This window comes from Mesoplodon bidens (genome assembly GCF_964165515.1).
Source record: "Mesoplodon bidens genome assembly, chromosome: 15".
Lineage (NCBI taxonomy): Eukaryota > Metazoa > Chordata > Mammalia > Artiodactyla > Ziphiidae > Mesoplodon > Mesoplodon bidens.
Genome location: NC_138171.1, coordinates 35689705 through 35712056, shown reverse-complemented (window position 1 = coordinate 35712056; position 22352 = coordinate 35689705). Strand labels below are relative to the sequence as shown.

General features: G+C 58.5%; 3 protein-coding genes across 3 annotated transcripts; all 3 read left to right on the top strand.

Moving 5' to 3' along the window:
- Positions 1 to 102: 102 nt before the first annotated feature.
- Positions 103 to 8281, top strand: PLOD3 (procollagen-lysine,2-oxoglutarate 5-dioxygenase 3). Its single transcript, XM_081257422.1, has 19 exons — positions 103 to 591; positions 954 to 1045; positions 1212 to 1348; positions 1457 to 1620; positions 1751 to 1863; positions 2035 to 2098; positions 2648 to 2745; positions 2998 to 3099; positions 3261 to 3386; positions 3581 to 3702; positions 4104 to 4208; positions 4322 to 4447; positions 4739 to 4880; positions 4958 to 5071; positions 5258 to 5326; positions 6370 to 6474; positions 7000 to 7146; positions 7376 to 7501; positions 7846 to 8281. Exons 1-19 carry the CDS (start codon positions 480 to 482, stop codon positions 7999 to 8001), a joined length of 2220 nt encoding a protein of 739 aa, XP_081113548.1. The 5' UTR covers positions 103 to 479; the 3' UTR covers positions 8002 to 8281.
- A 167-nt stretch (positions 8282 to 8448) lies between these two features.
- Positions 8449 to 11855, top strand: LOC308628322 (putative diacylglycerol O-acyltransferase 2-like protein DGAT2L7P; the record flags this gene model as incomplete). Its single annotated transcript, XM_081255151.1, has 7 exons — positions 8449 to 8487; positions 10153 to 10326; positions 10447 to 10651; positions 10823 to 10962; positions 11288 to 11522; positions 11618 to 11638; positions 11695 to 11855. The coding sequence occupies 7 exons, from the start codon at positions 8449 to 8451 to the stop codon at positions 11853 to 11855; spliced, it is 975 nt and encodes a 324-aa protein (XP_081111277.1).
- A 353-nt stretch (positions 11856 to 12208) lies between these two features.
- Positions 12209 to 14994, top strand: MOGAT3 (monoacylglycerol O-acyltransferase 3; the record flags this gene model as incomplete). The annotated part of the gene is given in 11 exon segments (XM_081255150.1): positions 12209 to 12455; positions 12487 to 12507; positions 12727 to 12836; positions 12917 to 12953; positions 12956 to 12990; positions 13278 to 13482; positions 13801 to 13878; positions 13881 to 13974; positions 14551 to 14638; positions 14642 to 14759; positions 14840 to 14994. Coding segments are annotated over 11 exon segments (1188 nt in total), but the record flags the coding sequence as incomplete, so codon positions are not given.
- Positions 14995 to 22352: the final 7358 nt, after the last annotated feature.

Below are 22352 nucleotides of genomic sequence, written 5' to 3'. Positions count from 1 at the left end.
CGTCAAACCCGCTCCGCGCGTCCCCACCGCCTCTCTTTCCGGGTCTTCCGCCCGGCTGCTCGAGGCAGGGCTGTGGCAAAGCCCCGCCTCCGCATCCCGCCGGACCCGCAAGGGGTCACTTTCCTCAAGTGTTAGGCTGGCTGTGGGCCGAGCTGGCTCTAAAAGTCCTTTGCTCGGGATCGCCAGCCCTAGTCCCCGCCCCTCCCCCGCCTCCGGGCTGGGCGCCCCCTCCGCTCGTTCAGTTCTGCTCACCGCCCGGGACAATCCTCGCCTTGTCTAAGGCCCGGCATCTCGAGTTTTCTGTAACCTCCGGGTACGATTTTTTTTTCCCCAGGGCGGAGCCCCAACCCGGCTCCTCCTAGCTGCGGGCCGCACAGCAGCCCCCATCCTTTTTCCCAGAGCCCCTCTCCGGAGTTGGGGTCCAGGCGCACAGCCAGAGCCCGGTGCGGGCCTGTGTGCCGCTCGGCCAGCTCCCCGTCATGGCCTCGGGCCCGGGACTCCGGCTCCTGCTGCTACTGCTGCTACTGCTGTCGCCGCCTCCTGAGGCCTCCGCTTCAAATCGTCCCCGGGGCAGCGACCCTGTCAACCCAGGTGAGAACCCCGGGAGGGGCGAGTGGCGCCAGGCTGACCCCGGGGAGAGGGTCGAGGCCGGCCTCTTCCACTCCCAGCGGGCTCCCTAGGGCCGAATCACAGGGCCCCTCGCCCACTCCTGGCTCTGAACTGTTTCCACCCTCCCCATGGGAACTGACCCCGAATTTCTGGGTGTTACTCCCATCCCGCTTTCACTGTGGTCAAGTTTCCCTGGGTTGGAAGAGTTTAAGAGGGAATGCGGAAAAGAGGTGAGGAACAGGAGCAGAGTCAGAGGGAGGGGAAGGGGGCCTGCGGTGAGTGGAGCGCGCGGGGCAGCGAGCTGGGCGAGTGGGTCCTGAGTGCCAGTTCCTGGCTGGTGACAGAGAAGCTGCTGGTGATCACCGTGGCCACAGGCGAGACAGAAGGATACCGGCGTTTCCTGCGGTCAGCGGAGTTTTTCAACTACACTGTGCGGGTGAGGAGAGGAACACCCTCGTGGCCTCTAGAAGGGGTGGGGGTGGGGTCTAGCCTAGGAGTGGGCTGAGGGCTGGATGCCTGGGACCCCACGGTGAGCCTGGTCAGGGCGGTGGGACCACCTGGCCGCCTGAGCCCCTCCCTGGCATTCTGGGTCTCCTCCACAGACCCTGGGCCTGGGACAGGAGTGGCGAGGGGGCGATGTAGCCCGAACGGTTGGTGGAGGACAGAAGGTCAGGTGGCTAAAGAAGGAAATGGAGAAATATGCAGACAGGGAAGATATGGTCATCATGTTTGTGGACAGGTAAAGGGGCTGGGGCTGGGGAGAAAGAAGAGGGGTGGACAGAAAGAGGGGGTGAGGATACTGAGGTTCCTAGTGGCTGTCCTGCTCATCCTCCCCTTCCTCCCCCAGCTACGATGTGATTCTGGCTGGCAGCCCCTCGGAGCTGCTGAAGAAGTTTGTCCAGAGTGGCAGCCGCCTGCTCTTCTCTGCAGAGGGCTTCTGCTGGCCCGAGTGGGGTCTGGCGGAGCAGTACCCTGAGGTGGGCACGGGGAAGCGCTTCCTCAACTCTGGTGGTGAGTGGCAGAGTGTCCAAAAGTGGTGGGGCATGGAGTGTTCCAGGTGCCTGAGGGCTGGAGACGGAGTGGGGACAGGTCCTGGGACCCTGGGAATCTTGGAGTCAGCACCTCCCCTCCCCCCACCCAGGATTCATTGGCTTCGCCCCCGCTATCCACCAAATCGTCCGCCAGTGGAAGTACAAAGATGACGATGACGATCAGCTCTTCTACACTCGGCTCTACCTGGACCCAGGACTGAGGGTAGGGAGGGGCAGAGGAGGGGTCCCGACTTGAAGCTCTGGAGGTGGCGGGCCTCTCAGGCTGAATGGGAGGGAAGGGGTAAAGAGGCTTCTTGAAAGACATAAAGAGAAAAGAGTGGGAAATGATATCCCACCCCCTCTTTAATTAACTGCCCCATCTCATCCCATCCAGGAGAAACTCAGCCTTAATCTGGATCATAAATCGCAGATCTTTCAGAACCTCAACGGGGCTTTAGGTGAGGAAAAGGCAATCAGAAGGGGTGATGGGAGGCTGCTGGGGGTCCTGAATGTGGGAGGGGCTCCTGGAGAACTGGGGTGATCTTCAACTCACCTCGTTGTTAACTTCATCAAACGTCAGAATGGCTGATAGAGTTAGTTGCACTGTGCTAAATAGTAACAGAAGCAGCAGTTGTCGTACCTAATGTCTGTTTGACATACTGTGTGGCAAGGCTCTGGGCCAGGGCTTTACTTCTGTAATTTCATTTAATACAACAATTCTACAAAGGGCGGGTCTGTGGTTATCCACCTGTTACAGATGGGGAAACTGCCTCCTTGAGGGGCCAGTGACTTGCCCAGGTCGCACAGGTAGTAAGTGGTGGGGTGCCCCAGGGTGGCAGCAGCCTGGTCAGTGCCCTCGGAGAGAGAAGGTGTCCCATCCCTGCCCCATGGGTCACAGTCCTTCATCCTCTAGAGAAGCTGGGCAGCCCCCCCCCCATATTTAGAAGCACGTGCTGTTTGGCAGCTTTGGGGGAAAGGGAGTCTGAAGCCTGGCCTTTCTTCCCCAGATGAGGTGGTTTTAAAGTTTGGTCGGAATCGCGTGCGTATCCGGAATGTGGCCTATGACACACTTCCTGTTGTGGTCCATGGGAATGGCCCCACTAAGGTGCCCCAGTTGCTTATACCCTCAGCCCCAGCCCCAGTCAGTCCTGGCCGCACAGCCCCTGCCCCAGACCTCACCCCAGCCCCCAGGTTCCTCCAGCCCTTCCAAGTAGTGAGTCCTCCCCAGCCCCAGAAGCACAGGTGATGGGATGGCCACCACTCCCCATCCTGCCCTGTCCCCTGCCTGTCTGCCCCACTTCCCTCACCTCTGGCCCTGGACTCCTCAGCCTCAGCTTCTCATCGTCTCTCCCAACAGCTCCAGCTGAATTACCTGGGAAACTACGTCCCCAATGGCTGGACTCCTGAGGGAGGCTGTGGGTTCTGCGACCAGGACCGGAGGCCACTCCCGGGGGGGCAGGTGAGGAGGGCGTGCCAGCGTGGGTGGGAGAGCGCTTGGAAGCAGGGGGTGCAGGGAGGTCATTCCAAGGGCAAAGCCCCTGGAGACCCGCAAACCTGCCAGGGTTGTGGAGGACAGACTGGTGGGCTTTCCTCTGAGCCCCATCACGTTGTATCTTCCAGACTCCCCCCCGGGTGCTCCTGGCAGTGTTTGTGGAACAACCTAGCCCGTTCCTGCCCCGCTTCCTCCAGCGGCTGCTGCTCCTGGACTATCCGCCCGACAGGGTCACCCTCTTCCTGCACAACAACGTGAGACACCCCGACTGACAGCCTCGCCCTCCCAAGGGACCCCACCCCTGCCCTCATCAGAACTCCCACTCCCTATCCCAGACTCCTTCCTGCACCCTTTCCGCTCACCTCCTTCCCCGCTCCTGTCCCTCAGGCACCATCTTTTCTGCCCTCTCAGTCTCCCCATCTCCCCCTTCTCCCCCCGCCATCTCCAGGAGGTGTACCACGAGCCCCACATTGCTGACTCCTGGCCCCAGCTGCAGGACCACTTCTCAGCTGTGAAGCTGGTGGGGCCCGAGGAGGGCCTGACACCAGGCGAGGCCAGGGACATGGCCATGTGAGTGAGCCTTGGGCGGGTGTTGCGGGGGAGGGGTGAAAGCAGTGGGGGAGGAGCTGCCACCCACTGCACGCCCCTTTCCCTCTCCTTCCCCATCCAGCCTCTCCTCGGCCTCCACAGTGGCGCACTCCCAGCCACTACGTGTGCTGTCCCTCCCTTGCCCCGCACAGATGGAAGAATCTGGGGGTCCTGGGGGAGGAGGCACAGAGGCCTCGACCTCCCCCTTTCCCGCCCTCCCCTTCCCCCCCAGTCTTGTTCTCCCTCCTGTCCTCTTGCTGGTGCTTCTACCCACTTTCCTCCTCTTCTCAGCGCGTAGGGGGAGTTCCACCCACTCTACAGTCCCCTCTCCCCGCCACCTGCTCCCGTTTCAGCTCACCTGTCTGTTGGTCTGTCACCTCCAGGGACACTTGCCGGCAGGACCCCAAGTGTGAATTCTACTTCAGCCTGGACGCAGACGCGGTCATCAGCAACCCGCAGACCCTGCGCATCCTCATCGAAGAGAACAGGTCACTCACCTGGTTCGGCCAGAGGGCCCCCAAATAGTCCCCAGGGAACCCCCACCTCCTCCCCTGGGCGTGGGGCACAGCTCCACCCGGCCCTCACCTCTGCTCGTCCACAGGAAGGTGATAGCGCCCATGCTGTCCCGCCACGGGAAGCTGTGGTCCAACTTCTGGGGAGCCCTGAGCCCCGATGAGTACTACGCACGCTCCGAGGATTACGTGGAGCTGGTGCAGCGGAAGCGAGTGTGAGTCCTGAAGCCCCGCCCCTGCCCCTACCTGGGCCCTCGGAGAGCCCTGCCTCCTGCCCCAGAGCCCCAGTCTCGGGGGTCCAGTGGCCACCCATAAGACGCGCTGGGGGCTGTGGGCAGGGACTGACCGTGCAGCGGGGCATGAGAGGGTTGCGACCAACAGGGCTTGACAGGGGAAGCCAGTGGGACCTAGCAGCTCACAGCCCTCGAGGGAAGGGGCCCCTGGGAGGAACAGGGCAGGATTGTGGGGCTCGCCCACCTAGCTGACCCCGGTGTGGGTGCCTCCAGGGGCGTGTGGAATGTGCCCTACATATCCCAGGCCTATGTGATCCGCGGGGAGACCCTGAGGACGGAGCTGCCCCAGAGGGAGGTGTTCTCAGGCAGTGACACTGACCCAGACATGGCCTTCTGCAAGAGCCTGCGGGATAAGGTGAGTGGGCCTGAGGCTCGAGGCGGGGCAAGGCCCTTGTTCCCTGTCACCCTTCTCACACCCTCCCCCCATGCCAGGGCATCTTTCTCCACCTCAGCAATCAGCATGAATTTGGGCGCCTCCTGGCCACTTCCCGGTATGACACAGACCACCTGCACCCTGACCTCTGGCAGATCTTCGACAACCCCCTGGTGAGTAGGCGGCCCCTCGCTCAGAAGGTAGTTTCCCCTCCTTCACTAAAGGAGGATGCCCCAGACCCACCGCACGTGCATGCGCGCTGTGCAGGCTCTCCTATTGCCTGGGGAGGGGGCTTCCTGGGTGGGAGCAGATGGAATGAAGAGGGCCCGGGTCAAGGTCCACCTCCCCCCATCCCCCAGGACTGGAAGGAGCAGTATATTCACGAGAACTACAGCCGGGCCCTGGAAGGGGAGGGATTCGTGGAACAGGTGAGCCCCACTCAGGACCCCGACCCATCGCATGGCCATCACCCCCTGGGTCCACCGCCTGGATTAGTGGTGCCCTAGGGTTTTCTGCTCAGACAAGATGAGGGCAAAGGCTGAGCAGATAGGCCTGCAGCCCCCATCCTGGCATTAATCAGGGTGGTCCTCTCTTGTCTGTTGGGTATATTGGTGTATGGGTGAAATGATACTTTTTTTTTTTTTTTAAAGAAGATGTTGGGGGTAGGAGTTTATTAATTAATTAATTAATTAATTTTCGCTGTGTTGGGTCTTTGTTTCTGTGCGAGGCCTTTCTCTGGTTGTGGCAAGCGGGGCCACTCTTCATCGCGGTGCGTGGGCCTCTCACTATCGCGGCCTCTCTTGTTGCGAAGCACAGGCTCCAGACGCGCGCAGGCTCAGTAGTTGTGGCTCACGGGCCTAGTTGCTCCGCGGCATGTGGGATCCTCCCAGACCAGGGTTCGAACCGTGTCCCCTGCATTAGCAGGCAGATTCTCAACCACTGTGCCACCAGGGAAGCCCTGAAATGATACTTTTTTTTTTTTTTTTTTTTGCTTGTTTTGCCGTACGCGGGCCTCTCACTGTTGTGGCCTCTCCCGTTGCGGAGCACAGGCTCCAGACGTGCAGGCTCAGCGGCCATGGCTCACGGGCCCAGCCGCTCCGCGGCATGCGGGATCTTCCCGGACAGGGGCATGAACCCATGTCCCCTGCCTCGGCAGGCGGACTCTCAACCACTGCGCCACCAGGGAAGCCCTGAAATGATACTTTTTAAGACGAGTTTGAAAACCACTGTCCCAGAACCTGGGGCTCCAGGACCCCAGTGCCATTTGCGCCATGTTTTCAGCACTGCTCCCAGCTTCTCTGGCCCAGTGCCTCCTGACCCATCGCCACACTCAGATCCCCATGCCTGCAGATTCTCTCATCTCCTGGCTTTCCTTTCTGCTCCCTGATTTCTCTCCCTTCCTTTGGCTGCCTGTCCACTCCCCGAGCATGACCCAGCCCTGCTGTTCTTGCCCTGCCCTGCCCATCCTCAGCCCTGCCCCGACGTGTACTGGTTTCCTCTGCTGTCTGAGCAAATGTGTGATGAGCTGGTGGAGGAAATGGAGCACTACGGCCAGTGGTCAGGAGGCCGGCATGAGGTGAGGGGCTGGGGCAGGGGGGGAGGGGGGACCCCAGGAGGAGGGAGGTGAAACTTCCCTGATTGAGGGAAAATGGAATCCAAAGAGTGGGAGCAAAGAGGGGTCCCCAAGGGGGAGGGGCCCACAGGAGGCACAACTGTATTCATTCGTTCATCCATTCGTTCAAGAAATACTTACGGGGTGGGTCCTAGATGCCAGCCCCTGACCTGGGTGGTGCAGGTCGAGCTCTGCCCTCCTGGGTCTCACCTGCTGTCAGCAGCAGCAGCAACCCAGCTTCTAAAGGCTGTGATGGGCAGCCCAGGTGCTGCAGGAGCCTCAGGAGGGACCCTTGACCCAGACGTGGGGGGACCGAGGGGCTTCACAGAAGAGGTGACATCTTAGCTGACACTTAGAGGACAGGAGGAGTGAGTCAAGCTAAGAAGTGGTCGAGACTTCCAGACAGAGGGAATATAGGCTTTAAGGCCCGGGAGCAAGAGGAGGGGGAGGCTGGCACTGCCCTATCGGCTCAGTGCCCACTGCCCACAGGACTCAAGGCTGGCTGGAGGCTACGAGAACGTGCCCACCGTGGACATCCACATGAAGCAGGTGGGCTATGAGGACCAGTGGCTGCAGCTGCTGAGGACGTACGTGGGGCCCATGACTGAGAGCCTGTTCCCCGGCTACCACACCAAGGTGGGCCGCTGCACTCGCCACCCCTGCACCTCCGCCTTCCCACACCCCGTCCGGGTTGGACGTCTCCACACGATGCCTTTTTGGCCCCCGTGGTGTTTGGGGCCCCATAAAGTGAGATCCTACAGGAGGGCAGCCCTGGGGGAGGCAGCCCGCAGTTACCAGTGAGAACCCCTCCCCTTCCCCGGACCTGGTGGCCACCCCTCCAGCCTCTCCTCCCGTGGCCCCACAGACCCGGGCGGTGATGAACTTTGTGGTCCGCTACCGGCCAGATGAGCAGCCCTCTCTGCGGCCACATCACGACTCATCCACCTTCACCCTCAATGTTGCCCTCAACCACAAGGGCCTGGATTATGAGGTGAGTCCCTACTGCCCTCCACTTCAGGGCGCCCCCAGGGCCCCTCCCCACACGCAGGACCCTGTGTCCCGCCCCCTCACAATCCCTACACACACCCCTCAGTCACCTCCCTCCCTCTTGTCTGCCTTCTTTATATTTCTCAGTGACTTCGTGGGTATCCTCTTCTGGACCCCTTCCGGGCTGGCAGCCTCACCCTTTCTCCTGGGTCTCCCATCTGCTGATGCCCAAACCTCCTGTGTCCTCCCTCCCTGATTCCCCCGGTCGGGCTCTCCCCGCTCTGTCAGCCCGCCGCCCAGTCCCCACTTCCGCTCACTCTGCACTCCTGGCCCTTCTCATCTTCCCAGGGAGGTGGCTGCCGCTTCCTGCGCTACGACTGTGTGGTGTCGTCCCCCCGGAAGGGCTGGGGGCTCCTGCACCCTGGCCGCCTCACCCACTACCACGAGGGGCTGCCCACCACTCGGGGCACTCGCTACATCATGGTGTCCTTTGTCGACCCCTGACACTCCACCACTCTGCCCAAGCTTCCCTGCCATTGTGCCTTCTTGTGCCCCCCTCCTCGGAGGGGGTCTGTCCGGCTCCTCGCCTCCTGGGTGTATGTTCCGTGTGCCTGGGACTGAATGTGTCGCCTCGCTCCCTACCACACGGCCCTCAGGAAGCTCAGGGAGCCCCCTTGCTCCACCCCTCAGCCCCCAAGAGTTCCCGGGGAGAGGGCTTCTGGGTGTTCACCACGTGATAAATTATTGTTTTTCAGTCTCCCTCTCAATAAAAGAGGATTTGTAATTCTTGAGTCCATTTATTCTTTCATCCACCTGTGGACCCTGTATCCCTCCCGCCACCCAGTGTAGAGGGGAGACCCAGGGTTTTCCAGAGGAAAAGAACAGAGAAGAAGAAAAGGCGGAAACATGATTTGAGAGCAGAGTGGGAGCCTGGAAGCTTCCCTGCCTCCCATGTCTAACTCCCTGTCATTGCCAGAGCTGGGGGAGGACGTGAGGAGGGCCAGACCGAAAGAAGGACTTCCCTTCTTGGGCTGAGGTGAGAACCACCCATCCCCACCCCCGCAAAGCCCCCAAGCTCTCCTCCCTGATTCTCTCCTCACCTGATGGCATCTTCTCCAGTGCATGACGTGTGGGGTGGCACAGCCCTAAGCTGGGCTCCAGGGACATTGCTGGGGAAGTAAGTCCCCCTGGGGGCGTGTGTTCTTTGAGGGAAGACAGGCTGGAACCTTACTGTGGCTTCTTCCATCTAAGCTGTTAGGTGGAATCAGGAGAGGGGAATCCTGAGGGTCAGCCCAGGAAAGCTTCCTGGAAGAGGGGCGATGGGAAGCAGCCTTGAAAAAGACAAGACCGGGGACTTTTTTTTTTTTTACCGGGACTTCTAGTGGTCCAGTGGTTAGGACTCCTGGCTTGCACTGCAGGGACCATGGGTTCCACCCCTGGTGAGGGAACTAAGATCCCACAAGGCAAGGTGCAGCCAAAAAAAACCAGAAACAAGTGACGTTCCCTGACCTGGAAAAAGTGCTGGCTCTGCAGGCCTCTGGTCAGTATTAAACCGGGCCACGGTCACAGTGAGGACTGGCCCCAGCCCACTGGAGGGTGTGCCCACAGATCAGTGGGCTCTCTCTTGGAGGGGTTCCCCAATCCGTAGCCTTTCCCATAAAGCCCTTCCCTCTGGAGGTCTCCCCACAGAGGCCTAAGCTACTCCTTAGGGAATATATCCTCCTGCAGGTCACCTACCGTTCAGGGGCCAGGCCCGGGTGACAAATGGGGAGCTCTGCTCTTCAGGGTACACACACATGGCAACCCCTGCCGGCCCAGACCTCTCCCAGCCCTGCTCCTCACAGGGAGCCAGTCCTGACCTCCACAAAGTCAGACACCTTCCTCACCCCGAGGCTCCAAGCCACAGCCCTGGTCTTTCCTTTTGGTCCTACTGGTCACAGCCCTGTGAGCCCAAATAGTGGTTAACCCTTCCATGCCGGGGTTCACAATGCTCCAATGTGCAGGTCAGCAGCGGGGGCGGAAGCGAGGGCAGAATCCAGGCCAGGGATCAGGACCAGTGGGTTGGGTCAAAGAAGGTACGCTTCGGGCTTCCCTGGTGGCGCAGTGGTTGAGAGTCCGCCTGCCGATGCAGGGGACACGGGTTCGTGCCCCGGTCCGCGAAGATCCCACATGCCGCGGAGCGGCTGGGCCCGTGAGCCATGGCCGCTGAGCCTGCGCGTCCGGCAACGGGAGAGGCCACAACAGTGAGAGGCCCGCGTACCGCAAAAAAAAAAAAAAAAAAGAAGAAGGTACACTTCACAGCCATGGTGGCCCCTGAGTGACTCCCCTCTGCATCCTCCTCCAGCCACCTCTTCCGGGGCCTCCAAGTGTTTGCCATCCTGCAATGGGTCTTCCCCTTTTGGGGGCTCACTGAGTCCCTGAAGACCTGAGGAGCTCTGCGCCTGGCACTCTGCTTCCCCATCCCAGTACGGGAGGGAGGGAGGCAGGGCAGGCGTCTGTGGGGTGGGGTCCTTCAATGAGGGAGAAAGATGTAGATTGGTCAGATGGGCCTGAAACCATGGAACAGGGAAGGGGGCAAACGGGGGACCTGGGACTCGAACCTCTGGATCCTGAGTCCCCACAACACCCCACGCACCACCACCACCTCCTGCCCAGGTGTGCCTGGCTGCCTTGCTCCTTGTATTCCTGGGCCGGGTCTGGATCCTAGCGGTCCTCGACCTGGTCTGGCTCCATGGAGATAGAAACACACCTGGGGCAGGGGGCCGCTGCTCTGCCTGGGTCCGCAACCGGGCCATCCGGAGACATATCCGTGACCACCTCCCCATCTCGGCAAGGCACTCGGGAACGGTGCGCTGGCTGGGAGCAGGGCTTCAGAATGGACTCTCGGGACCTTCACCCCCAAAGTCCAATGTCAGCTCCCCAGTGGGGTGTGCACCCTCTGTCCCCCAGCTGGTTAAAACCGCAGATCCGGATCCCTCCTGGAAGTACCTCTTTGGCTTCCACCCTCACGGGGTCCTGGTCAGCGGGGCCTGCAGCAACTTCTGCACAGAGACCACTGGCTTCTCTCACCTCTTCCCTCACCTCCAGCCCCACCTGCTCACAGTCCCCTGTTGGTTCCAGCTCCCTGTCTTCCGGGACTACATCATGTGTGCTGGTGAGGAGATCGCTGGGTCTCAGGAGCCCCAGTCCCTGCTGTCACCTCCTACCTGCCCTCCTCCCGCATGCCGGCACTTGGTCCCACCTCAACTTACTTTCCCAGAGCCCTGCGCCCTCTTTTCTGGAAGAATCAGGCGTCAGGTCCCCCGGCCTCCGCCCTCTCTCGCAGGATCAGTGTCCTCGGACAAGGCCAGCACCTCCTATCTCTTGCCCCTGCCCGGGGGCCTCCTGGCCGTGGGAGGGCCCCTGGAGGCGTGGGAGGCAAAGCCCGGAGCGCTGAGCTTGCGAATCCGGAATCAGAAGAGATTTGTCGGGCTTCCCTGGTGGCGCAGTGCTTGAGAGTCCGCCTGCCAGATGCAGGGGACACGGGTTCGTGCCCCGGTCTGGGAGGATCCCGCATGGGCCGTGGCCGCTGGGCCTGCGCGTCCGGAGCCTGTGCTCCGCAACTGGAGAGGCCACAACAGTGAGAGGCCCGCGTATCGCAAAAAAAAAAAAAAGAAGAGATTTGTCAAGTTGGCGCTGGAAGAGGGCAGCGCTGCCCGGGAGGGAGCGCAGCGCGCGCCGGGCAGGGTCCGGAGTCAGTTGCTACCCCAGGGCCTCCCTGGTGCCAGTCTTCTTTTTCGGGGAGAACTAGCTCATCCAGCAGTTTCCGAACCCGCCGGGCTCATGGGTGCGAAGGACAGAAGAAGCGCTGCAGCCACTGCTGAGAGTGGCCCTGCCGCTGTTCCACGGCCCCCGGGGCCTCCTCGTGCCCTTCCGCACGCCCATCCACACCGTCGGCGAGCCCCGGCCTCTAACCGCTCCGCTATCCGGCCCGCCCGCCTGCTCCTCCCGGGCTGAAGGCCCCTGCACCCTCCCCGCGCCGGGAGGTGAAGGTCCCCCGGGTTGGGGCCTGAAATCCTGGATTCTGGCCATGACCCCAGGCTGCCTTTGGCAACCGCGCCAGCCCTGAACTCTGTCCCAGTTAATCGCGGCGAGCGCGAAGGTGACCTGCGGGCGGCTGCTAGAGACCACCCCTCTGGCCTCCTGTTCCGCCCTCAGTGGGGGCCCCGATCCCGGCGCAGGTGGACGCGCAGCACGAGGTCTACTTGGAGCGGCTCAAGCAGCTGTTGAAACAGCACATGGCGCGCTCTGGCGTCCCCGCCGACAGGCACTTCCCCCCACCTAGACGCGCCGCCGGCCCCCACCGGTGCCCTCGGTGACTGCGGGTGGGGACTGAAATTAAAGGTGGGTACAGACCTGCGGTGTGTGTGTGTTTGTACTTAGCGGGGCAAGTCCGCGCGCCTGGCCGGGCCTCGGAGGGGACCAGACACTCCCGGAGACCCGCAAACACACCCGGGGCGCGCGTCCAGGATCTGCTGGCCGCACTCGAGATCAAAGAGTCTCGGCTGGGACCCAGTCGGTGGGCTCTCCGGTTTCTTCTGCGACTGCTCCCCACAACGATTCCTAATACACGCGGGGGTGGACCTCCATCGCACGGCCCCTACCCCGGCTCCCAGCCCAGCCCAGCGGCCAGCCCAGACCTACCGTCTGGAGTTCAAAGATCAGTGTGTGAAGACCTGTGGCGCTCCGGATCCCAAGGTCTCCCCATCCGCACAGCCCTCTACAAGCAACCCTGGGAGGCCCCAGGGGCGTGGGCACTCAGACGAGAAAGGCTTCCCCGGCTCCTACCGAAATCTTCATCGTTTGTCCTCCGGGTCCTGGAGCCTTGCTGGCAGAAGGGGAGCGAATGGGAGTCTCCACAGCCCCGCCGCCCTCCCGCAGTATGAAAACCCTGAAGAAGCAGCGGCTAGAAGTCCTGAGCGCCTACTATACTGAGCGCCTACTGCTACGTGCTCACTTTCCTCTTCACGGGTGAGTGGTGCCCGGGGTCCACTGGGGAAGGAGGCAAGGGGGAGGGTGGGGGGAGAAAGGCTGGAGCCCCACCTGCCAGGATGTCCGAGGACCAAGGGAGGGGGAAGGAGCCAGAGGTCCAGCTGGGAGATGGCCAGTGATCTCATTGGTGAGGGTGTAGGGGAGGAGCCCCCCGAGTTTCAAAAGCTAGTTCATTTTTCTTTCTCATGTTTCCCCCAGGCCCCTTCTGTTCCCTTCTTCTCTTCCTCCTCTTCACGTCGCTCTGGTATTTCTCTGTTCTCTACTTGGTATGGTTCTTCCTGGACCGGGACACACACCCCGCCCCCCAGGTGAGCACTAAACAAGGACCCAAGTAATGAGAGGTGATAAATGGTGCCTCCAGGAATTCTCCCACCCTTATCTGTCTGCCCAAGGAGGAAGGCGTTCTGAGTGGATGAGGAACTGGACCACTGGAAGCACCTAAGGGATTATTTCCCCATTAAGGCAACAGGTCACCCTCCAAGGAGATGCTCTGGTTCCTCCCTTTCCCCTATGTACCCCACCTACTCACCCCTCCCTATGCTAGAGTCTGAGCCCCCCAGCTGCCTAAGTTCAGGCAATGGGGGAGGGGTGGGATGGTGTACCAGAGGGGGCCCCTTGTACCCTTGACCCCATCATAGGACCTTGAACTCTAACCCTAAGTTAAGTCTGTTGGTGTGGAGGGAATTCTGTTCAGCTGGTATCCTGCTGTCTATGCTTTCTTCCCCTCATCCTGCCCACTGCCCCCAAAACTGGTGAAAACAGTAGAGCTGCCCCCTGACCGGAACTACCTGCTGGTCGCTCACCCACATGGGATCATGGCCATGGGAATCCTCTGTAAGTTCTCCACTGAGAGCTCCAGCTTCTCCCAGCAGTTCCCCAGGCTTCGGCCCTTGACGGCCATGCTGAATGGCCTCTTCCATTTCCCAGTCTACCGAGACTACCTTCTATCCTTTGGTGAGTCTTGAGCTAAGGGGAGGAGGCAGCCACCCCCCACCCACCCCCCAACAGTGGCCCCCATCCACCATTCAGCCCAGGGACCTGGCTTGAACATTGGCCAGGCTCACAGTGGGCGTCGGTGAATGGCTTTGGAGCAAGTGTCCTGCATCCTTGCTGGGAGAGGTGCTGTAGGGCACACTGACATGGGCACAGGGGTAGGGGAGCTTGGAAGGAAAGGGATGGGGGGCCCACCCTTCCTAGGCTAAGAGGTGGGGTAAGGCACTAGGGAGTCAAGGACGGGGTAGTGACTGTTCCCACACCTCCTCGTGCCTGCAGGAGGATGTTCCAGGAATGGCCAGAGCCTGGGTTTTATTCTGTCGCAGCCTCAGGTCGGGCAGGCTGTGGTCGTCCTGGTTAGGGGGCCCACGGGTCCCTGTATGCCATCCCAGGGGAGCACTGCCTCACTGTCCAGAATCGGAAATGCTTTGTCCGCCTGGCACGGAGGCATGGGTGAGTGGGTGCCCAGGGGTGCTGCCTTGAATTCTCAGAAGTCACAGTGCGTCTGGGGGTCTACACTCTCTGTCCTTACACACCCGCACCCCTGTAGGTGGGCCTGTGTGTTCCCAGAGCTTACACTGTGACCACACCTAGAGGGCGCTCTTGCCCCTTTAGTGTTTCCTCTGTGCCAAGCACCGGTGCCAGTTTCTCAGGCTTCCTCCCAGGTGGAGAGAGACAGGATCACAGTGCAAGTCACAGGACCCCGGGGCTCAGACGCCCTTGGTTCACATTCTTTTATGACACTCTCTCAAAGGCAAATGCTTGCACTCTTCCTTACTTGTGAAATAGGGTTAATACCTACCTGGCCACCATGTTGCAGTTGTAGACTGTATGAGAAGATGTATATAGGAAGGCCCAGTACACAGTCTTTCCTCAAGAAATGTAAATCCCTCTTTCAGATCTCTTTTGTAGCCACTGTCATTTGCTTCAAATGGCCTTGGGAAGTGGAATCATGTGAGGGAGGAATTTGGGGCACTCCTTGAGACACTGATCTGACCACCCATCTTCTCTCTTGCCGCCCCTTCCCAGCACTTCTCTGGTGCCCATGTACTCCTCTGGGGAGAATGATATCTTCAGAGTTAAGGCTTTTGCCCCAGCCTCGTGGCAGCATCTGTGCTAGAAGATGCTGGGCTTCAAGAAGCTCCTGGGCTTTTCTCCTTGCATCTTCTGGGGCTGTGGTCTCTTCTCAGCCAACTCCTGGGGCCTGGTGCGCTTCTCCAGGCCCATGACCACTGTGGGTGAGTGCCCGTCTCCAGGGAAGAAGGCTGCCGTCAGCTTCATGAGCAGCACCTCACCTGTGTCTCCCCTCTCCCCACAGTGGGCTGCCCCATCCCGGTGCCCCAGTGTCTCCGGCCCACCGAGGAACAGGTGGACCACTCTCACATGCTCTACATGAAGGCTCTGGAGCAACTGTTTGATGAGCACAAGGAAAGCTGTGGTGTCCCAGCTTCCACTCGCCCCACCTTCATCTAGCCCCGGCCTTACCCCTCCCCCCACACTCACCAGCCCCACCAGCCTCTGATCCCAGTGCCCTGAGACCCCCACCTACTGCCATGCTACTGCGCCAATAAAAGGTAGTTCTCTCACACCACTACTTCATAGAATCGGATGCCCACCATCGGATTCTCAGCTCCACCAGCAACTGACTGTAGCCTTATCCAAGTCACTTAAGCTTTTTAAACCTCAGTTTCCTCCTTATAACATGGGGCTACCTACTTCAGAGTTGCAGGGTTTCTAATTTTTATTGAAATATAGCACAGAGAAGTGCACAGATCACAAGGGCACGGCTTGATTTTTCATCCACTGAACATACACGGGGTTGTCCTGGGAAGTGAATGAGACGTACTCAGGCTCATGGGACAGCTGCACTGGCGTCCTTGTGTGTGGATTGAGGAGAACTGTCAGCCATCGTCTTCCCACCCATCTCTACCCTTGGATTTCTCTGCTGGGTGGGTGCCCACTCACCCAGGATGGAGCCAGGAGGAAACATCTGGAAGCCTTTTCAGAGAAAGAAGAGAGGGGTCAGCACTTAGATGGGCTGGGCTGGAGACAAGCCTTTTGAATGGGTAGAGGAGTCGACCCAGCAGGCTGGAGGAGGTTAGGGTCAGTTAGAGAATCTTTACAGCTGCTTCGGAAGCTCCAGCCCCTGACAGTGAGAATCCCACTGGGTCAGACTTCAGCCCTGCGCCCAGGGCTATCCCCACTCACCTGCCACCCATGGAGACCCTAATGTGGGCTCTTCTACAGACCTATTTCTGGTCATTCTTCCAGAGCTCCAGCCCCAGTGGGTCCTTCCCTACTGCTAGTCCCTGCAGCCCTGAAAAGCGACCCATCTGTAGACAAAACACAGCATCTGCGTATCCAAGGAGCTTAATATTCTGCACTGCCCGCTGCCACCAGACATTATCATTCCCCGGTAACATGCTAGGGATGCCAGAATCACCTTCACCTCCTTCCTCTCTCCCCACCTTCCAGAACCCCAGTCACACTTCCTGGCCTCCTGTCTTCTAAGTGCTTCTTAGCTTCTTCTCTTACTCCAGGCCTCCATCCCTCCCGTGGACGTCCTCTGGGACCACTCCTCAGAGAGTAGGGGTCTTGCCTCTCATCTCCCATCTAACACCTTCTCACGCTGGCAAGATGCTCTCCCTAAAACACTGTTTTCATCATGTCATTCCTCCTGTTCACTGGGACCGGGTCCTCATTGTCAGAAGGTGTGAACTCCTCAGCACAGCATTTGAGGCACCTCACAGAGACCTACCCTGTAGACACACAGGGTTACCAGACACACAAAAGTGCTGTCTGCTTTTGCCTGGGGGCTGCATCCACCGAGACGTGGTCTTTGTGCAAATTAGGCAAAGAATGTTCCAGGTTGGGTGGTGACAAACATTTGCTATGGGTTCTTCTCTTTGGGGAAGTGCCGGTGCCACGTGCACAGAGAGAAGATGGATCACTAAACTGCCTAAAGGATCTATTGTATTTTCAAGAGCTCTGGACTCCACAGTACAGAGCCGTCAAGGTTCCCTGTCCCATTTCTCCTGCCGTGTATCTGGATAATAACCGCCAACACTGTGTGGTTTCTCCTCCTATCTGGAAGAGTCTAACTTACAAATATATGAATATATGCCTTAGGAGCACAGCTCATTGCCTCCTGGCAGGCCTTCTTCCTTCCCTGCCATTGTCCATGTGTCCACCAGAGGGCAACCTCTACTCACAAGGCCAATCTGTCACTCTCCTGTTTAAAGCCCTCCCCTAGCTGGCCAGCCCCTGCCTACAGGGTGGGTGCAACCCAGAATTGCTTGTTCTTGCAAAGCAGGCTGCTTCTCAGCTCTGGGCTTTGCTCAGGCTTCCCCTTGCACAGGAGGGACCCTGCCCTTCTTTGTCATCTGGAGGGGAATTTTTTTTTCTTGCCTCACCCCGTGGCATGTGGGATCTTAATTCCCAGACCAGCTCCCCCGCCCCGGCATGGGAAACGCGGAGTTTTAACCACTGGACTACCAGGAAAGTCCCCAGAGGGGAATTTCTAAGACGCACTTGGGGTCTCACTTCCCTTGACCAGCCAACGTGCCAAGCTGGTCCAGGGCATCCTCTCCTCTGCATCCACGTAGTGCTTCCTGAAGATCTAGCACGATCCTCTGTGTCGCTTTAAAACATCAATTTATCAAAAAAGTTGGCTAGCTTCAACATTAATAAGGGCAATAACAGCATTGGATCGCACCATATTAAACCTGTTTAAAATCAATGAGTTCATAAGGTCTGAAAGTAATAATGGATCACCACTGAAGGATGCTGAGGAACCACCACATTATTTGAACAGTTAACAAACAAAGGGGAAAATGTAAGCATTTATCCGGTCTTTCCTTCAACAAACTATCTCTAAGGGTAATCATAGTAGAAGAGAACAAGTTTCCTTTTATAGGCATATTCCAGCTAGGGGGGAAAAAAACCCCAGAATGACGGATTAAGAATATCACCGTTTTGTAACCCCTAATAAATGATTGGATTTAGATCGAACATCAATATTCGATAAAATTTCTGTAAGACAACCGTATTTGAGCCTTTGAGGGAAGAATGCAACACCACCTATAGCTTGGACATGAAAGAACTGGAACTTTGGGAAACTTTCGATTCTGATTGGTTGAGGAAACTAGAGGTGGGTGAATGTTGGACCAATCCAAGCGTTTCTGGTGGCAGAGGGGAGTCTTCTGGTGAAAGAGAAGGAATTAGAGTGTGATCACATCTCCTTTCGGCCACTAGTGACTTTTTCCTCCAACACCTTTAACTTTTGGAGGTCCTTTCCCACACTGGAATGTATTCCACCTTGACTGCAGCTTTGTGAGATGCGCAGTGTGTTAGCAGTTTCAAAAAATCAGAAATGGTGGGAAGTCTTATTTTTAAAAAAAGGTTGAGTGACTTACTTATTGACCTATTGGCCTTGAACAAGAGATGACTCTGATCCCTTTAACTCTTGGGGTGGCTTTGTGTGTGGAAGTCCAGGAACACGATCCTCCATCTTTTCACATTAGCACAGCCAGTGGGATTACCAGGTTATGGAGCGATTACCTTGGAAAGTATAAAACTGGGATGAGGTAGGTGAGAGGTCAACTTCGGTGGGAAGCGGGGGGTATGGGAGCTGGGCAGGAACGAGAGTGGAGACAAGGGGGTGGTGTCCCATCCTCCGCAGCACTTTACAGGTTTTAAAGGACGTTCACATCCATCCCTTTCCTGGTTCCTTGCAGGTAGAACTGCAGGTGTTTTATCTCACTTTACGGGGTGGGGAGCCCCCAGGAGTTAAGAGCCTGGGTCACCAGCTTGTTCAGAGTCAACAGCAGAGCTGCAGCCACTCCGGTTCTGGGTCTGCACTGCGCTCTCCCTCCCACCCTTCGTCCACCCACCGGGTTAGCACGGGTGCCCAGCCGCGTGCACAGAGGTATGTGTTCTTGTACTCGGGTGTCCCCAGGTGTACATTGAAGTCTCTCTCTGCGTGCTGCCCCGCGGGGGCCTTGCTGCCTGACGGCGGGTGAGATGCCCGCGGCTGAGATGTCCGCGGCTGAGTGGAGCTGAGCCTGCCAGTGCGGAGGGCGGGGAGGGGGGCGTGAGGCTGCTCGGCGACCCCCGGGGAGTGGTGGCCCGTCTGACCCGTCTTGGCCTTGCTCTGCTCCTTTCAGCTCTTGGCTTCTGCCACTTGATGTCTCTACCCTTCCTGATCTTCATGGGTTTCCAATTTCCTCTATCAGTTTCTCCGACCAGGTCCCCAGGGTGTTGGGCTCCGCGTCCCCTTTCCAGCCGCTGTTACTTGTCTAGCAGCCGGAGGTCAGAGAATGGGGCTGACGTTGCGGGGGGTAGGGGCGTGGCCCCCGGAGAAGGGGGACTGGGCGTGGGGGGTATTCCCGGACCCAACATAGAGATGCTGCGGGCATGGGGCCATAACTAAGCCAGCAGTCAGGCCCCTCCACCGACGCTCAAGACGCCTCCCCACCCTCAGTCCCGCCCCACACCGGGACAAGGGGCGGATTCTCGTCTGCAAGGCTAGAGGCCACCCAGCAGTGCCCACCTCACCGCCCAGGGGCAACTCCGCTTTCCCAGGCGCCCCGCCACCCCACCGCCTGCCCCCAGCGCCCGCCAGCCCCCGGTCGCAACCTAATCCGCTCCAGATCCGCGCCATGTTTCCTCTGCATCACTGGGGTTTCCTCCCCTCGGCCGAGCCCGAGCAGAGCAGCGGCCGCGCGTACCGCCCGAATCCCGAAGCTCTGGGCGCCCGAGCCCGCGTGCAGGACTGAGCAGACCCGACCTTCGCATCGGAACTCCGAGTCGGGACCGGACGGCGGCGGCCGGGTCCCCGCGCGTCATCGGAATTTGACCCTCGGAGCTCCGAGGTGACCCCGCTCTAGGTACCGTTCGCTGTCTGCGCGACCGGCCCCGATCGGCTTCTCAGCAGCCAGTCCCTGGCCCTGGCTCGAGAGAGGTAGGGGGGCAGCCGGGCCTGGGGGCGGGGGGCTGGCATGCTCCTCCCCCGCGGAATGGGGGCAGCAGAAACCACGCCCCTCAGGGGAAGAGAGTCTCTGCGCCCCCTACCGCCCAACCCATCCCAGCCCCGCGTCCCAGATAACTTGAGACCCGACTTCGCCCAGGTGTTCAGAGGCGCTTTCCCTCCGCCTCCCATCATCATTTGGCTCCCACCTGTCCCAGGACTGGTGCCCAGGGGGACCCCTGCCTAGTAGACAGCTTTCTTCGGATCTCCCTCCCGCCTGCTTCCCCAAAAGACCGGGGACCACCATCCAATACAGCCGCCCCTTCTCCATGATCGTGGCCCTCTGAGGCACCCTCTCTCCCCAGTTCGTTGGTCCATCTTCCTCATCCCCTGCCCCTGCCTCACTTCATCTTGTCTCCCCTGCCTCTGCTCTCAAGTCTCTGTTCTCTTCCAGCCTCTGCTGATTTTCTCCTCCCCGTGACCCCTTTCCCCACCACACACCGCGGGGAGAAGGGGGTGTGTCAAGCTGCTTTCTATTTCTGGTCTCCTTGGGGAGGGGGCGCGTGCTAGGACTTGATGGCATCTGCTGTGCCCTGTGTCACGAGGTGTCATGTCTGTGACTTGGTATCCGTGCCTCTCCCCCACCCCCATCATCTCCAGGTTGCCTTGGTCTCCCTTCTGCCTCGGCTCCAGTCCTTTTCGCTCTCTTCTTTGGGCGCTTTGTGTAGCTGCGGTCTCTTCGACTCCGCCTCTCCTCTCTCAGCTTCCTCTGCTCCGTGTTCCAGCTCAGAGAAGCTGCGACCTCAGGGCCATCAATATTTCAGGTCTGTTTGGTGGGAGAGAGATGGGGTAGGGGATGGGCTCCCGGCATTACCAGCGATGACTCGAATCATCCTCTCGCCAGAGTGGATCATTCATATTTATGAGATTGAGAGAAAGGATACAAGGATGATAAGGAAATGCTGCCCCCTTTCCTGGAGCCTGGTCCAGGGGGTGCTTGGACTACATTTCCCATAGTGCCCAGGGGCACAGGGCTGCCTCTGTCTCTGCCTAGACACCTAATGGGAGTTAGAACTCAAGGAGCCACGTTGGAGGGTGGGAAGGGATCAGAGTGTGGAGCAAGGGCTGTGGGGCCAGCTGGCTGCTTTCGCTTGGCCTGTTACCCCTGACCTGCTTTGTTCCCAGCTCCCAACTCCTCCAGGGTTGAAGGACCTTAGAACGTTTACATCTCCCCCAAAGCGAATAGGAGTAGAATGCCGGGGAAGAAAAGATGCAGGGTGAATTAGCAAGTTCCCCGTTCTTTCCTGTGACCCTGGGAATCCCCTCACCTTACACACATCTTTATCTGAAATGCAGACACACTCTTTGGCAATAGTCTCCCCATCTTGAAAGTAAGAGGGAAAATGGAGCCTAATGTTTGCACCTAGTAGGATGTGTTCCGGTCTACAAGTTGCTCACATTCTGCCCCCTTATGGGGGCAGTGGGGAATTGCTGGAATATCCCTGAAGTACCAGCTTGTATGTTCCAGGGACCCGTGAACAGCTGATGAGGTTGTCTGGAGATCCAGATGGGAGCCACAAGCTAACCTGCTCCTCTCTGGGACTCATCATCCCCAGAACCTGGTTCAAGTAATCTGACTGAGCTCATTTTTGGCATAGAAATTATTGACGGTGGGGAGAGGGCAGTGGGGGTTCCTCCCGCAATCTCATCTCTGCTTCTGAGTCAGCTTAACCCTTAGCACTTGGAAACTTTGACTCCTGCCAAGGACCCAGTCATTCCTATCCTTGCTCTTCAGGCTGGGGTCGGAGATCTCCCCACTGGCCTGAGATCCAGGAAAATTTAACTTTTAGCCCGACTTTGTCCAAGCTGACTCACCTTAGGCAAGATCTTAACCATCTAGGGCCTTGATTGATTTCCTTTCTGTGAAAGGAATGGGTTGAACCTGATGGTCCCTAGTGGCCATAGCAGGGGCTCTAAGATCCTCTGAGCCTGTGCTTCTCCCTGCCCTCTGATGATACTGGCCTGAGCTGTCTTACCTCACCCCAGCTTACCTGGGGAGCCTTAAGCCTTAAGAATTAGACTGAAAAGAAAGAGGGAGATGGAGCCCTTGTTTTGAAGCTTGTTTGTATCGGACCCACTCTGTGCTTACATAAGCCATGTTTGTGATATGGAAGCTAAAATTATCCCTAACCCACCCCTTGGTGCCCCTGCTGGTCCCATCTCCTAAACCTAGGTCATGTTCTTGTAAAAAAAAAAAAAAAAGTCTAATCATCCCAAAATCACCCTCCTCAAAGTAGCTGGTATGTGTGTCCCATGGGATGTTGGTTACTGAGGCTTATGTAGGTTATGTGAGTGGAGAATTCTAATTGGCTGAAAGAGAGAAGAGGGGATTTGATTGGTTGATTTGGTTGGTCTGGGGGAGAGAGATCTGGAAATGAGGAGTCATCCGGACTTGGGGACGGGCCTGTCTCTTTCATCCTGTCTCTGGGCAGGGGAAAAAGAAGAGCTGGATGCCAAAGGGGTACCAGATCCACAGGCCATTGACCCAAAAAGGAAACTCTGAGGAATGGGAAGAGCAGGGGTACCCTGAGTGGGAGACGAAGCAAGGATTACAGGAAGAAATTTCCCAAAAAGAAGAAAAGAAGAGAGAGAGAAGGGCGTGTGGATCCAGGGGCCCAGCCAGTAAGGGTGCGTGGCAGATGTGTAGAACTCAGAATAGCGGAGGAACCTGACAGCTTCTGTAATTTAGGATTCCTTTGACGAGTTTCTGGGGGAAGGAGCACAGAAAGAGGGGAGCAGACAAGAGGGGGTAGTCTGGGGTTGGGAGCAGCTAGAATGGGGTCTGGACCCCTGGGTAGACTGA

Coding starts and splice junctions, on each gene's coding strand:
- PLOD3 (XM_081257422.1), top strand. CDS start 480: ATGGCCTCGGGCCCGGGACTCCGGCTCCTGCTGCTACTGCTGCTACTG. Junction 2,099..2,647: donor GAACCTCAACGGGGCTTTAG/GTGAGGAAAAGG, acceptor TTTCTTCCCCAG/ATGAGGTGGTTTTAAAGTTT. Junction 5,327..6,369: donor GGGAGGGATTCGTGGAACAG/GTGAGCCCCACT, acceptor GCCCATCCTCAG/CCCTGCCCCGACGTGTACTG.